Here is a 17518-nt window from a genome sequence, read left to right as displayed (position 1 = left end):
TTTCTAAGTAGGTTGTACCAGCTTGCCAGAATTACTGGCTATTTCAAATTCTTCTCTGAATTTTGGTGTACAAGTTTTTTAAACGTTCTGTTAGTCCATGTTACTGATTTTAGAGATATAGCAATTAAATCCCAGAGAGAGTAAGTAACTTCTTAAGGCTGCAAAACTGATTAATGGCAGAATTCAACCTCGAACCCAGGTCTTCTGACTACTTCTTCAGGGCCCTTCGTGTACCACATTGCCCTTCGTGTACCACATTATCCTCAGGTTTTCACCAGCCTCAGAACATCCTCCTCAGATAGAATGCCAGACCCAAGTCAACAGAGAAGGGCAAATGCCAGGTACAAGGGAAATCAGAAAATATTCAAGAGGGTACATGCAGGTAAAAGGGAAAAAGGAAGAACAAAAAGAAACGTGGAAGGACAATGTCCCAAGGCCATTCCAGATATTTCCATTCCAGAATATGCATTTACCCATTTGTAAGCATCAAAGCATAGCCACAACAGGGATCTTAACCTGGCTAGGAGGGGGCTGCAACTTTGTAAGTTTCATGTCAAGGGATTACAGGAGAGCTAAGCACTCACAGCCCCCAACAGAGCCCACCTCTCTCAACCAGTAATAATTAGTGTTCTTGCTTACATTTTTAAAATACTTTATAGCTTCCACAGCACTCCTACACAAAAGCTGAGGAAGTCAGGGCAACCATCATTCTCTCATTTTACAGATGAGAAAAATGAGGTTTCAGAGAGCAAAGGTGCCATTAAGCAATGATTGGCAGGTTCAAACTACCAACTCCACCTTGACTTCTCACCTAATGTTCTCTCACAGTGATGTAACTTTTACTTCTTAATGAGGTGAATTTGCTAATTAAACATACTTGAGTTGCTAGATTTTTGAAACTTGTTTTCTAAGTCTTGATATTGTTGTTTTAACTGATTTAGAAATTCTAAAGACGGCAAGGCTGGCTTCTATTCTTGCCACAGCAAGTCAATTCATCCTTTTGAAATTATTTCTTCGTTCTGAAATGAGAAATTTGAGATGGTTGATCTTTAAGGTCTATTCTCAATGCTCATATTCTATGTCATCTGCAATTCTTACAAAATTACTTGATGGGGTCATTAGGTAAAAGTTAAAACTTACATAAAACTCTAAATGTCAAATCTCCTTCAACAAGGAACATAACTCCAAGCAATTTCAAAATTTTTTAAATGACACAAAAAATTTTAAATGGACACATATTCTACTGGGCCAGACAAATATTATTTTCACTGTCAATACAGGCAAAATGATGACAATTTTGCTCTTTCAATTTCAGAAGGATTCCAAGCTAACCAACAAGCAAAAGAGTATACCTTGAAGCATGATACCACCTTGAACACCTAGTGGCCTTGTTGAACTTTGAAAAGTACATCAAATGGGGCCAACCGGGTGGCTCAGTTGGTTAAGGGCCCAACTTCAGCTCAGGTCATGATTTCATGGTTTGTGAGTTTGAGCCCTGTGTTGGGCTCTGTGCTGTCAGCTCAGAGCCTGGAGCCTGCTTTAGATTCTCTCTCTGTCTCTCTCTCTCTGCCCCTCCCCTGCTCACGCTCTGTCTCTCTGCCTCTCTCTCCCTCACTCTCTCTCTCAAAAATAAATAAAACATTAAAAGAAATTTTACAAAAAGAAAAAAAAAGTACACCAAATAAATAATGGAACTATGAATAATGAAAAATAATGAAACAAATGAATAATGAACTATGCCTTCATTCTGAGCAGATTGAGACAGTCTAAGGGAATTGGCAAAGTGCTTATTTGGCCAAGATACTACTTTTCAGTGATGCCTTTTCACCCCCTAGTTAGTCATGAAGCCAACAGAGTACATGGCAACTTGCACAGTGTTTAAATGTAATAAAATAAATGACAGCAAGTCATCAGAGTACATCATAGATTGCAGCACCACAGGAAGGCTGGGCTAGTTATTCAGATACTATCTCTCAGCTTCAGAGCTGGGACTCTGCAAACTCCAATTCAGCTGGCTCTCAGGAGCTGGTGCCTTGTGGAGTCGAGCCTCTCAGAAGCACTAGAAGGAGGCGGGAAGACTGCAACAGGAAGATGGGATGTGCTCTTTTGTGTTTTGCTTCCTGTTCTTGCCGTCACTTCTCCACCACTACCCCCACACCCCCAGCAACACATCTTCACACTAGCAGTGGAAGTTCATCCTGGCGGCAACAGCAGCTTGCCGTCTGCAGTCTTTCCTCATTCCCAGAACCAGCCTCACTGTGGTCCCTCAGAGACTCCAGCTGGTCAACGTTCCCCTCTTGGAGGTCTTGTCAAGGTCCACGGCTCTTCCTTCAAGCTTCTACTCCACCCTCTTCTATGAACCCCTGGTCTTTAGAGAGGTAGCTTCTTCCTACCATTACTATCTTCATGATACCTCTGTGCACTGCTCATCAATGTACAGAGAGTGCCAGTCCTTGAAATGTTTGTTACTCTTTCACCGGAATGTAAATTAACTACATCACTAAGCACACTGTCTACTTCAGCTTTTTTCTTCATAGATAGACTTTCTCAAAGAAGAAGCAGGGAGTTGATTTACATTCAGGTCAAGTTTCTTATCTCATTGCAGACTGGTAGCAAACAGCCAGCAGATCAATTACTTGGAATAACACAAGTTAACACCAGTCTTAGTGGTTCCCCCAGTTAGTGATTCTTTATATTATAGTCATTCCTAAAATAACTCCTTTGGTTTCTGTCTCATAATGGGACCCTCACTGACACAGAAGTTAGGTATTGGTATATTTGAGTAACTTCTATTTTAATTATATACATGTATATGTACAAAATGGATATAAAATGTACCATATGATTAAAACTTGGATATATATTAGCCTAACATGTAGATTATAAGAAAAACTATTTACCTAAATCCCAGTTGCATACATCTCTACACTGGCCTTTCTGTAACACTATTATTGTTAAAAGATAATGAAAGAAACTCAAAGAAAAATATTCAAAGCACTCCACCCAATACAAACTTCCATCTACAAAGGAGAAGAAAAGGTAACAGTAAGTGAGAGATAGCTCACTCTACTTCTTTAAGGCTTGAATGTGGTTTCTTTCAGGATTTAGGAAAATGTGTTAATTTGTATGAATGAGTACATTGTGTGGTAGAATTTCAGAGCACCTGAACTAATTCTGAGTTTTCTTTTAAAAAGTACTTGTCTCTGGGGCACCTGGGTGGCTCAGCCAGTTAAGTGTCCAACTCTTGTTTTCTGTTCAGGTCATAATCTCACGGTAGTGGGATGGAGCCCCACGTTGGGCTCTGCACTGGGCATGGAGCCTGCTTAGGACTCTCTCTCCCCCTCTCCCTCTGCCCCTATTCCCTGCTCATGCTCTCACTTTCTCTCCCTCTCTCAAAAAAATAAATAAATAAAAATAAAAATAAGTAAAAAATTTAAAAAGTACTTGTCTCTGCCAATCATATTTATGGGTAAAGCACTTGTGTCCGGTAATTACAGGAGCAGAGTATTGAGACAGGCTTATCTTTCAACTATTTAAATATTTCCTACTAACTTAGCTATAACTTTACCTAATAGTTCACTAACCTGTCTGTAATGCCTCCCAGAGACTGCTTCATGATCAGAGTTAGTGCTATCTATAAAGGGGGTTCTAAGCTGGGAAAGCAGAAAACATATAACATATGCATACCTGAGCATTATCACATCACTATAAAACATGAGGCTCATTCTTTTATTTGTCATCACAAAACTACAGAAAACATTTTGTTGATTTCATAGAAATGAACACACACAGTTTATGGGGTGTCTAGAAATTTTAAAATACAGGCCAATGATTTCACTATTTATTACAGAACTATTGACATGTGATTGAATACTTTATTGCCCAAACTGGGTCATTTTGAGTACAAGGGGGAGGTAACTGCCTAGGATCCTAAGATAGCTTGTATGGTCACCAACTCATGCAAGAAATCATCCTGTATGTTGCTCCAAAGATACATTTACGTATCAACTGCAAGAATTATGACATAATGTCATAGATGATACTGATAATGAGAATATCATTCCAAGTTTGCTTAAAACCCTAGGGTACCACACTACCACTGTGTGCTTAATCAGAGGCTTTATTTCTGTTAAATCCTCAAATATCTGGAGATGTAATTATTTGGCAGGTGTGATATGATGGCTTTTGTTGAAGGAACTCAAACTCATCATTTTAATTTCTAATTCTTGACTTTCTTTGAAGAAAAGCTTCTGGCTAGTTGGGGTAAGAACACGGCTTTCCAGTTTTCTGACTTTTAAAGTAGGGTATAATTTGAAACCACAGTCTTATTTGTCTAGAGCATCAGGATAAGGCCCCTGTGGTAGAACTAGGAGGTTTGTATCTCAGGCAAAGAAGTCAGGGCACACAAGGCCCAGGGGCATATGAGCCCAGGGTGCCAGCACTTACCAACTTGCTTCAGGTTCATTTGACCCAAAGGTAGAAGAAAACTGGATAGTGCCAAGCTGTTCAGCATTTTTCTAACAGCCCAAGTAAGAATCAACATTTTTTTTAAAAAAATTTAATGTTTATTTATTTTTGAGAGAGAGAAAGAGAGACAGAGTGTAAGTAGGGGAGAGGCAGAGAGAGATGGAGACACAGAATGTGAAGCAGGCTCCAGGCTCTGAGCTGTCAGCACAGAGCCTGATGTGGGGCTCAAACTCATGGACTGCAAGATCATGACCTGAGCTGAAGTCAGATGCTTAACCGACTGAGCCACCCAGGCACCCCAAGAATCAACATTTTTTAATGCATAGAGTAAGAAGCAGCTATGGCTTCTCACCTCCTAAAATTGGTCCACTGCCCTGCTATTTTGTTTAAAACACTCAGAGTGTTGTGAAAATCTGAATTATCTTGTTTTGGTTATTTCTGGTGCTGACAATATAGATTTTTCCTCTTGTGTTAGATGACCGGATACACTGTCTATTCCAAAAAAGTTACTAGAAAATATATTTTAAATATCCATTAGGGTAAGTATTTAAAGTTCTATAAATAGAAACAACGACTGCATGAGGTCAAGTTTGCTAACTTAACCAAAGAAGGAAGTCATCTGGAAATCATGCTGTAAGATAGGACATGCAAGTTAGTGGGGAAAGTACTAGATTAAGAGACAGCTGTGCATGTTTCATTTCAGGTTCAACTTTTAATAAACTAACTGTGTGACCTCTGAAATGCTCCCTACCCTCTCAGGATTTCTGCTTCCCCAGCTGTGAAGTAAGAGGGTTGGAAAAGATGGCTTATGAAGTCCTCCACAGCGGGTTTGGACACATGGATTCCATATACACATTTCTATCACACATTAGAACTATTAAAGTACAGACTCAACCAAAACCAAGAGCTTCTTAGAGGAAGAAACCCCAAATGCAAATATTTTACAAGAAGAGCAACATCTAGTTCTCTTCTCATTTTTTATCACTAGAGGCAGGCTGACAGGGAACTGGGGTAGTTCAAGGAAAAGCAACTTCTAAGCAAGCATTCCATTGACAAGCTCTCTTACTGCCTTCTCCACAGCCAGGGAGGGCTGGGGGATACAAGCTATTCTTGTTCCCTTCAGTCTGTTTGGGGACTGAGAGAAGCAGAGCTAAGTGTCAAAGTGTTTCCTGTTCTGATGACAGATGGCCAGGCTTGCTGTAGATAGGCTAAAAGAGATCATATCCCCACAGATGTAGGGAAAAGGCACAGAAGTACTCCCAGCTCTCACCATCTTTCCATGTTTACCGTCAAAGTCCTTCGCCCCCAGAACCCAACATGAATTCCAAACCTTGACCTCAGTTAGCAACTTGACATTCCCATGAAACACAACTTTTCCTTGTCAACTGAAATTCCATCCATAGCTGTTTCCTCTTCCAAGGTAGTGAGTTGTGAGCACAGGAGCCCTAAATCATTCTTTCCATTTTCTCTCTACACAAGTAAATTTGAAAACCAGAACAGCAGAGTTCCAAAATAGCCATTTCCACCTCATTTCTGTACCCCAGTTGAGAATTGGTTCATACTCAAACAGGCTACAGACTGTGGCTCATCCTTCTAAATGTATTCAAATGGTCTCTTGGCCATTAAGTGAAAAGTAGTATAGCCTCATTAAGTGAAACGTAAGTATAGTTACTAAAGGAAAAGACAACAAGTAAAAAGAATAATCCCTCTAGGAAAATATGATATTGTGAAACAACTAACGATTTATAATATAATTTGCCACAGGCAGACACTAACTGATAACTCAGACTTTGAAACTAAAAACACATTTGCAAATTTTCACATCAATATTTACATGAAAATTTACTAGTAAGACATGACACTTGGCACAAGGCCCACTTTGGAAAAAATTCTCTACTAAGTAAAGATACCATTGATGTTGCTTTAAAGCGTAATACTATATATTTTTTAAAAATAATTTCCAACTTTCTGCAACACCAGCGTTGTTAACACATGCGTGACTAAGAGAAGCTAAATCTTCATGAGACTTGAATTTAATCAGCCTAACATGTTAGTAGTGCCATTCAGGATTGAAATAGCCAGGAAAAAGGCTATGGCAGCCTGGAAGAATTATTTCCATAGATAAAGATGCCTCAGTTTATGCAGGAATCGCAAAAGAGCAGCAGGGGAAACACAATCTACAAAAGGAACTCAATTTTCCACCAGCAGCTGGTGTTGCCTTGTTAATAGCGATGCAAGACACTAAAACATAATTTCTGCTGGTGAAGATTATAGTGATAACTCACATTTTAACAACTGATTTTTTTTCAAGCTGTGTGACATGGAAACTCTTAACTTCTTTCAAAGCATCAAATGGATTTTATAAGGCTCCTAGTGCCCATAAGTAATAAGTAACCAACTACAGTGGTCAGAGGACTTGCAACATCTTTCACTGGCAAAATAAATTATTTTCAAAGATACTTTTGGTATCTATCTAAAAAATATTTACTACAGAAATAAGTCAAAGAAAAATGCACAAATTCTTAGGAAACCTGTTATGATTGTTTAAAATATCATTACTGTCACACATAAAAAAATGAGATACAGGCTTACAGTTACATAAGAATTATATAAAGTAACTTGGTAGATCCTACCTTTTTCAGGAACCGGACCCCATAGATAAATACATAAAGGTGAAATGAAAATCTCCACCTGTAGAAGTTTAAAAAAACATTCTATGACATTCAGTTTATATATTTCACAGCACAGTATTGATGCATGTGAATGAAAAAAGTCCCTTAAATTTGTGCCCCCCTACACACACCCACCACTCCAACCAGGGATTAAGCTTAATGGGTAACTTCAGTGTTAGCTGAACACATATACTCAGGTGCATGACTTATTGCAAAATCTTAAATATTAATAATTCATAAAAAATTTTCTTCCACTCAGTTACTGTCTTTACCCATTTGTTCATCTTTTCTTTCTCAACTTATGAATTTCCTCTTGTAAATCACTCATGAAGGGATATACTTCAACAATATAAAAGTACATAAGATTGTTATGAATTCCTTGCCTAATTCAGATATTAAGTAAATAAGTGGACTTAACTGAAGTTCATACTTTTTTAAAAGATAAAAACCTTAGTATTTTTAAATCAGGTAAGATTTTTTTCATCTTTTAACAAATACTTATGGATACCTTTGTGGTGTTGCTAAAGGAAGCCATTTGGAATCTAAATCATCCGATATACAACTGTTAATAATGTTAATGGCAACATTATACCACTCCAAACTGTACATCTAGCTGTTAATCAGACTTTCACTTTTTTTAGTGAGCAAAAAAAATGTTTTTGGTTCTCTTTCAATTTTAAATGATTCAATGTTTTTCTTAAAATGTGAGACTTCATGTAGGCAGCGGTCATGTTTACGGGGGGAAAAGCTGAAGAAGCCCTATTTTTTACCCTATACAAAAATGAACCACACTTAGGTGTAAGACCTAAATTTGAAAGGTAAAACTATAAAGCTAAGAGAGGAAATTGATGAAAGATATCTTTGCAATTTGGGGATAGACAAAAACTTCTAAATAAGATCTTCAAAACCTCTCCTGAGGAAGAAAAGTAATGCATTTGCTAACAAAATTACAGATTCTGTGATGTGCTCTTCAAAGATATAAACAGACAAATAGATTAGGAGGTGTTTTTTAAAATGGCAAAACTTATTGGACAAAATTATTGGGACAATGGAAAGCACCAAATATGAATCTTAAACATTAGTGTTATATAAATGTTAAATTTATTGAGTGGGGGAATTCTATTATGGTCTACATAGGAGAATGTCCTTGTTTTGTGATTTACACTGAAATGCTTAATGGTGAGTAAATGAAATTTTAAAAATATATACATAAAATTTTCTCGAAATATAAAGACTTTATACAAATTATATATTATATGTATATATGGTTACTACAAAAAAACCCCAAAAAACCTCTTACCCTAGTACCCCAATTCCCAATTTTATTTCTTGTATTTTTTGAGTGTGAATAGCTATGCCTTTAAAAGCTGGCTAAATTTCACTAAAGAGCATTCCTGAGGTTATGTTGTTAGTAGTACCGTGGATTTCAAGTTATAAATGAACACAAATGACAAGATGAGAAAGGGACTAGTCAACTTCAATCTGCCAGCAGGCAGAAGATTGCTTTACGTGTTTTCAAGCTATGTATAATTTTCAAATAAGATAAAAAACAGCAGGGGAGAGGGAGAGGTGATTTTAGGCGATGATTCAAATTTTAGACAAAATATTCTGGAAAAAACAACAGCTTCTTCAGGTAAGAGGAAAAGAATAATGGTAGGGGGCCTCCGAGAGCTGAGTTGAGACTCAACAGCAGACACAAGTGTCCCCCAGAGCTTCACTCCCAGACTGACTGGAATTCAAATCAGAGGTAACATTTAGAGAAGAGCTTTGAACTTTAGGGTTGAAAATCTTCAACTCATAATTCATAAAACCTGACTTCAGGAAGGAACAACAAAAACTGATGGTAGCAGGGAAGAATTCAACGAAAACCTCCAAACAATTAGAAAACTGGTGAGTCGCAAGCCTCATACAAAAAAGCCTTCTTGTAAGTAAAGGTGGTTCATTTGATGCAGCATCAAAGTCAAGGACTTCATTTTAACCACATCTCCATTATTGGTTTTTGGTGGTTGTGGATGAAGTGTCTGTATGTTTCTTTCTGTCTGGATGTATAAATTCTAGATCAGAAGTGAAGACCAGGAATGGCTTCAAAGCCGTGTAACTTGTGCAGTCACCATCGGGTCCCATGATTGGTTTAATGTTCTGCTGTCAGTATCTTGAAATTCTTAATAATTGTTGAACAAGGGAGCCCATGTTTTGTTTTGCACTGGGCACTGGAAATTATGTAGCTGCTTCTGGTTAAGACACACCAAATCTCCTAACTTTGGGCAAATCTATTATTGAGGGGGTTTATATTATATTGTTTTGGTATTATGGCCCAAGGAGTTGGTGGCATAAGTAATCTCCACTTTTCTCTAGTCCCTTCCACTCCCACTATGTTAAACCAACCTACTTCATGCATATGCAGGTCACTTTTCCGGCCCTGAAGGCAACTGAATTTGCAACTCCCAGGTTAAATGATTTATAACAGCTGTTTCAGCTCTAAAACTCTTCTGTGAGCAGGCAGTGATCAGGCAATTTTTATGTGTAATAAAAACTTTATGGAAGTCATTGGAATTCTTATAATCACTTATTGTACCTACATTTTATTTCCTCACTGAAATGACCCAGTTTTCATAACACACAGGTTCTAATACAGGACATCGATGCCTCTATCATTTGAGTAACAACTTGTGATGAATATTTACAAGGCAGAGTTTATTCCCACAAAATATCTGCAGGAAGCAAAATTTTCAAGCATTCTGCCACACGCATAACTTTCTTATTTGTGTAGTTTCATATAAGTTACAGTTTTAAATGGTGCCTAGCTACCGTCTCCTGATATCTAGCCCCCTCCAACCTCCCACTAAAATACCTGTAAAACGAGAGGTAAAATAAAGGTGCAATGCAGCCACAAAAAAGAAAGATATAACCTTCAACCTATTGCAAGAATCAGAGAATTTTGCAGCAAAAAACAATAAAATTATATTTTAGAAACATAATTCAAAGCAGAACAAAACAAGTTAGGAGTCTTGAAGGAAGAAGGAAAATCTGTGTGTAGCTCCCTTTCTCCGTTTTCTACCATTTCGGATACAAATGCCACCATCTGTATCAGTCAGAAACTGTATCAGTCAGAAAATGACTACTCTTGGTCATGAATGAGGCTGTTTGAGGCAGGAGGAGAGTCTGTCCCACCCCCATCAGTGAGTGACTGCTATTTCAAAAGGTAAGTGGGGGGAAAAAAAGGAAATACTTAGCACCCTGTGGTTTCAGATGCAGAAAAGCAGATTTAGAGACAAGATGATCTATAGTGGTATTGTATTCTGGGGGCTAGAGTAATCCATACAGAGAGTACAGAGAACAAGGCATTGGCAATTGATGCTTTATATGAGACTCTTCTGGCCCACTGTAATGAGCCAGGGCCTGCAAACATCAGTGGCTACAAGGTCTGAGATCTACAAGAGGTCATTTACTAGCAAACAAGAGGACAGAGGGTGGAGCCCAGGGAAATCTATGCACCCTCTCTGTGTGTGGGTCTAGATAGATTGCCAAATTCAGGAATGAAAATAAGAGCTAAATGTCAACATGTGTCTACCAAGAAGTAGTGCATAAATATGGAAAGAAAAATGGGCACCTGGGTGGCTCAGTTAAGCGTCTGACTTCAGCTCAGGTCATGATCTCATGGTTCGTGAGTTCGAGCCCTGTGTCGGGCTCTGTGCTGACAGCTCAGAGCCTGGAGCCTGCTTCCGATTCTGTCTCCGTCTCTCTGGCCCTCCCCTACTTGCTCTCTGTCTCTCTCTCAAATATAAAACTAAAAACTTTTTTTTTAATATGGAAAGAAAAGAACATACTAAAGATTCAAAGAAGACCTGTCTCCTAAAAATGACTCCCTGGAGGAACGAGATGTAATTTTTAGAAAAGTATTTGGCATTGTTAATATGATACAAGAAGATATATCCCTTAAAGACAAAAGTAGAAAGCCATAAATCAATAAAGGACTACTGGGTAAGATAAAAGGAGATTCTAAGTGAAATAAAGAAGCACTATATAGATTCTAAAAATAAAGTGACAGAATATTATCCACATGGGGGGAGAGAAAAAAATGTAGATGTGTACTATGTAAAATTGAATCATTGATGTAGAAGACAAACACCCCCATATGGCCAGAGAAAAGAACCAGTAGATGAAAGAAGACTTGAGATCTGAAGGACCAGAAAAATCAAGTCTAATTATAGTTGTTTCTGAGAAAACACAACTGAAGAACTGAAGTAGAATAATCAGACAGTAAAAAAACCAGAATCTGAACTGGAAAAAAAAAAAAAGAGGACTAAATTGTGTTCCACATGATATCAATTCAAAGCCACATTCTGACAAAAGTTTTGAATCCTAGGGTTAAAACAAAAACAAAACAAAACAAAAACAAAAAACTTCAGTACCAGGCATAAAAGCAAAAACAAGTCAACACAAAAATCAAACGAAAGTAAATCACCATCAAAGAAGCAAGGTCCAGTTGGTCTTAAATTTCCCTTTTGTGTTTCTTTTTTCTACACATTTTTAAATGTTTATTTATTTTTCAGAGAGAGCGAGCATGGGGGAAGGGCAGATAGAAAGAGATTGACAGAGGATCCCAAGCGAGCTCTTAGCTGAAGACTTCGGTGCTGATAGCAGCAAGCCCACCCTATACGATACTTGAACTCACAACCGTGAGATCATGACTTGCGCCAAAGTCCACGCTTAACTGACAAGGGCCACCTTGGTGCCCCTGCCCTCTGTATTTCTAACCTACAGAAGAAAGGGAAGATTCAGTCAGCGATAGCCAGTATCAGCCAAAGTGCCTTTCACTTGTGAAGGAATAGGAAAAGCAGCACATATTCAAAGGCTCTGAAAACACTTTAGTTATTAATCTTTACTAAAGAATCACTTAGGTTAATTCCAACATCAAGATACAAATACAAATTTAAAAAGCCGAATATTAGAATAAAAGGACTATGGTTAGCAACATAAATAATTGCCCTCAATTTCACTGCCAAATTAAATGCTATTGCTCTTAAGAGACAATGCAATTAATATAAAATATTCAATAGTAACCAGGGGATAAATCCTTAGATTTTATTAATAAAAGCAGGGGTTTGGAGAAGGAAGCATTAAACTTATTCTTACCGAGAAATTTCAAAAGACACTGTTGTTATGGTAATAATAAAAATACAGTTAAAGAAGGTTTGTTTTTAAAAAAAAAAAAAAACAAACTTAAAGCCTGGTTAAGGATGGTAAATTGAACACATAAATTTACCTCTGTGCTTTTTATGAATGTAGCACTAAACAGGCAGAAGAGGAATTTTTGTTAAGTATCAATTCCCAAGGACACAGAAAAGAGGGGTGAGAACAAGCATCCCATTCTAGAGTCTAGAAAGCAGATGGTAAGTGTGAGCCTGGTTAGCAGAACCGACAGCTCTCTCCTCAGCTGTCAGTGGAGGGTGCTCGGAAAGAGTCCAGGTGAGGAAACGACTCTGCAAGGTAGCAATCTCTATTGGGAACAACAGTCTAGGGATTAGCTTGCCCAAGGCCACACTGTTGCTAAGTGGCAAAACCAGAGCACCAACCTAGCTCAGCACTGACTCTAAAGTCCCCTCTCAAATTCCAGAGGATCAGAGTGCACTTCTTTTGCCTCAAGAAGTGAATGTGTTCCACTACATTTGTTTGGACATAGAAACCTTTTATATCCATCAAACCCGAAAATTAGAATGGAAAGCTAGTAAAAACCACCACCCACTGAATCTAGTTTATTGTCCTTATACAACAAGGCTGAAAGGGCTCTTTGTTAAAATCAAGACTAATAAAATGTGCCATAAAGGCAGGGAATCAGAGCGTTGACATCTTGTGTCTTGCTGCCAGGTGTCACAAATGGCACCAAAATACTCATCTATAGGAGGAAGAAGCAGAGAAAACATCCAGAACAGCCCCCAGAGCTCAACTCAACACACCATCCTAGACAGAGCAAGGCAGGCATATGGGGTCATTTTGCTTACAGTTACAGAGTAGTTCCTCTACTCCAGGAGCTGTTCTAAGCACTTCACAAATAGAAAGTCATTTAGTGAAGCAGTTCCAAACAACTACGTAGGTACTATTATCACCACCCCGCCCCATTCCCTATTCCCTTTTTTTAGATGAGGAAACAAGTACAGGGGGGTTTACTAAATTGCTGAAGGTCACATAGCTAATAAGGGAGAGCGTCAAGACGGGAAACCAGGCTGGTTGGTTCCAGTGTTCCAGTTCTCAACCATTAGGCTACGCTACCTCTTCCTGACTGAACACTCCTGAAAACTGAAGACAATGTATTCAGCTAAAATGGTGTTTTTAACCAAGGGGACATTAACGGACACCACATAATAAGAACAGTTTTTGTCCTGATGAAAGGAAATCGACTGCTTGCAAAACTGGAGATAGGGAAGGACTCCACTGGTATTTTTTGTTTGTTTGTTTGTTTGTTTGTTTGTTTGTATCATCAATACCAGGGTAGCTACAGTAATAGGGAGCTTGTCAGGGAAAGTCAACAGCAATTACCCAGGGGCCATTCTCCATCTTAGCCAATCATCCTCTCTACCTGCTGAATGAAATACTATTCCTCCTTCAGGATTTAGGTCAAACGCTAGTGAGTCTATGAATCCACCTTTTCTGAATGTTGCAGCACTGAAGGCACTGTGTCTGGTGGTGTGTTCTTTACCTCTTTACCTTATCTTTGATTACAGCCACAAACTTCTGACTTGCTTGTGAGTTCCAAGTAGGTAAAGCTGAGTCTTATTTATCTCTGTATTTCTGACAGCAAACATAGTGGTTTGCAAAGAATGGCTCCTAAACTGACACCTGAATTTTTATTAAAGTTACAGGTACTCCCTTTATTTATTTACTTTTAAGTTTACTTTAACCAAAATATACCACAATCAAATAATGTTAACTATTTCTAGGAACTTTGCAAAAAAATATAAATAAGAAAAGGGGAAGACATGCCAAATACTGCTAATGCAATTTTTTAAATGACCAACATAGTAGGAATTTGGAATCAAAGAGAGTCAACTCTGGAATAGTTGCAAATTATGAAAAATATTGTTACTGAGTGCCGAACTAGGATACAGAGCACACAAAATTAGCATACAGCTCCTCCAATTATGAAATGGAATTCATTATTCCCATTTTAGCTGTTCCACCATCTAAACAGACACAAAAAAGGATTAACTCATTTCTCATCAAATATATAAAGAGAAGTGAAGTAGGGCTTGTATCTTTTCTTCCATAAAATTTAAGATTCATTATAAATCATGCCCCTATATCTTGCAAATCATTACACATGAAGTAAAATTATGATAAATGAACAGAATATATAGAAATAAATTAGTATATTGGGGCACCTGGGTGGCTCAGTCGGTTAAGTGCCCGACTTCAGCTCAGGTCATGATCTTGTGGTTCTTGAATTTGAGCCCTGTGTCAGGGTCTGTACTGACAGCTCAGAGCCTGGAGCCTGCTTCGGATTCTGTGTCTCCCTTTCTCTTTGTCCCTCCTTTGTTCACACTGTCTCTCTCAAAAATAAACAAACATTAAAAAAAATGAAAAAATAAAGAAATCAGTATAGACCTTATTATATTTATACTTTAAAATACATAAACCCCTCCTTTTACATCAAAACACAAAGTAGATTAAATTCCTGTTTTTCTACTAAAAACTCAGAGCTGATGACTTTCCTAATATATGAACAAAGCTACAACACAAACATGTTCAGATTTTATCACTTCTCCAGGCAAGTACAATTGGACTTCTAGAGCCCTTCAAAGGGGGTTCTGCATTGTATGTGACATATTCACTTCCACAAAGTTTTGAAGTGAAGTAATTGTGGTTTCAAGCTTAACAGCAAGTCTTCCTTACAAAGTGAATAGCATTTCTACTTACTAGGTTTTCTTCAAGGATCACCTATTTATTTTTATCAAACAACTACAGACGGCATTTCTTGTGCACTTACTGTATGCCTGGTACCATCATTAAGAGTTCATACAGAGTTCATCATTAAGAGTTCATATGTACTACTAACTCATTTACATTTTATGAGAACCATATGGGGCAGATGCTTCACAAAATGTCTTACAGATAAGGAGAGGGGATTAAAAGGTAACTCGCCTAAAAACACAGTTAGCGAGTGGTGAACTTGGTACTGAATCCAGGTGGACTGATTCCAGAGACCATGCTTCTCACTACTAAATACTACCTCCTTCCTTTAACACAAATATTAACATAAAACACGTTTTATTCTGAGTAACTTTCCTCCACAGCTCACTCTCTTTCATCACATTAACACAAAATCAGTGGAATTACTCTGACAGCTGCCACCTCCATATTAGCTCCTTTTCTATGCAACGTCAAGAGGGCAAATAAGACTTTACCTGTCGTCTCTTCCTTCCTCTGCATAATGTAGGGCACATGCTCAAAGTGAAATGACTTAGCCAGAATCCTACTTAGTCAGTGTTGTGAATGCATGCTGCTTACCCTAGTGCAAAACAGCTCACCGAAGGCAAGCATTTGGCCTAATGGGTGTTTCATCATCTGTGTGCACAAATCAGAGGTTTCCATCCCCCATTTTTTATTTCCTCAAACCTGGGGTTGTTCTTAATAAGTAGGTAGGGACCCCCAGGAGTCCATTCACACCCTTATTCTATAGATGAGAACACTGGGTCCAGACAATTGTGTAACTCCCCTACATTCTCAGGTAACTTGATGAAAGAAAATAGGTTTCCCCATAATTCACACTCGATCTCCTTCATTTACATATGTATCTTATGGCGCTGTGGCCATAAAGCCAAGACTGGAAATGGATGACCACACCATAAGTTTCACAAAATACTCAGCAGATACCTGATATACAGACTATTCTGTGAGGAGGCAGACTAATGTTCATTGGTGTACAGATATGGAATTTCACAAATTAAACCAACACCTCAATTTTTTACAAAGCCACAGATTTCAGAATTCTGTTTGTTTGGGTGACTGGTTGGTTGGCTGGATTTCTGATTTATAGAACAAAATAACCTTCGATTAAGCTGCATTAGGTCTAACAAAGCCATTAGGCATCACTGAATCATGGGTTTTTTTTTTTTTTTTTTTTACTTATTTTTGAGAGACACGAATCATGTTTATTTTTTTATTTTTATTTTTTATTTATTTTTGAGAGACAGAGACACAAAATCCAAAGCAGGCTCCAGGCTCTGGACCATCCAGAACATCTCTAGAGCTAAGAGATAATGAGCCTCTGAGTTCATTTATAGCCATCTTCCTGATTGTTTCCATAGAAGTAGCAAGGGGCAGAGTGAGAAGGAGACATAGAATCTGAAGCAGGCTCAAGGCTCCAACCTGTCAGCACAGAGCCCGACGTGGGGCTCAAACCCATGAAGCGTGAGATCATGACCTGAGCCGAAGTCAGCGCTTAACCAACTGAGCCACCCAGGTGCCCCGTGGCATCATTGAATCATGTTAATGATGCAGACACATATTTCTCTCTTGCTCCATAGGTTTTTAGCTCAAGTGCCTTTCTCCAATGACTGGTTTTCCTACCTTCAAGCTCAGTATCTTGGCGTGAGTAAGGGATAGACCTAAGTGTTAGTTAATGGAGAGGTTTCATCTGAGAACATTTGTTAAACAGATGTAACATGATATTTTGGTTAGTATTCTCTTTTCACGTTGTTACTGGGATACGTACTTTATTACTTGGGTATAATAGAGATGTTCGTCAACTAGGGAGAAAGGTAAATTGGCTAGTTTGGAAAACATGGATCTTAAAGAATGAAATAAAGGTGAGGTGAAAATTGTCATTTTTTGGAAACTCTGAGACACGATCTAAATTCCCAGGATAGCTTTCAAACTTTCATTAGTTTAGGAGTCCAAAGAAATACCCTAGTTAGGGAAAAAAATGTTACTCATCCCAGGAACTGATTACACAGACTTGGGTTTAGCCTCAAAGCAAACCTTTCCTGAAATTATTTCTACTTCTATCAATAATTTGCTCCGGAACTCCAAATGGTTCTCATTTGTTGAAGGCAGAGCTGATTCTGTTTGAGAAGCAACAGGTATCAGTGCAAAGTCAGCGAGGCTGGATGTCAGTCAAACCTACTCACTTTTCATTCTCAGGTCAAATGTGAGCTTAATTTGAGCAGAACACTCTTCACTAAATCACTTGTTCAAAAAGTAAATTGAGCACTATATAAAGCTTAGTGATTTGCAAAATAATGCTATATTTCTCATGAATATGTATATTTATAAACATATGCATATGTACACATATATATGTACCATAAAAAAAAGAAGGAAATAGAAACAACAAATTCAGGACAGAGATTACCTCTGGAGGGTGGAGAACAGAGAAGGGG

The 17518-nt window shown here is 38.1% G+C and overlaps 1 protein-coding gene across 2 annotated transcripts in view; it reads right to left on the bottom strand.

Moving 5' to 3' along the window:
• The window catches only part of CERS6 (ceramide synthase 6), a 318171-nt gene that overhangs the window by 133285 nt on the left and 167368 nt on the right, over positions 1–17518 (bottom strand). For both annotated transcript variants that reach the window (XM_045480091.1, XM_045480090.1), the window contains exon 4: positions 7101–7158. In XM_045480091.1, the coding sequence (XP_045336047.1) occupies positions 7101–7158 (58 nt within the window). The remainder of the gene's footprint in view (positions 1–7100; positions 7159–17518) is intronic.

The sequence above is a fragment of the Leopardus geoffroyi genome, chromosome C1 (assembly GCF_018350155.1).
Source record: "Leopardus geoffroyi isolate Oge1 chromosome C1, O.geoffroyi_Oge1_pat1.0, whole genome shotgun sequence".
Taxonomy (NCBI): Eukaryota; Metazoa; Chordata; class Mammalia; order Carnivora; family Felidae; genus Leopardus; species Leopardus geoffroyi.
This window is presented reverse-complemented; position numbering and strand designations above follow the sequence as displayed.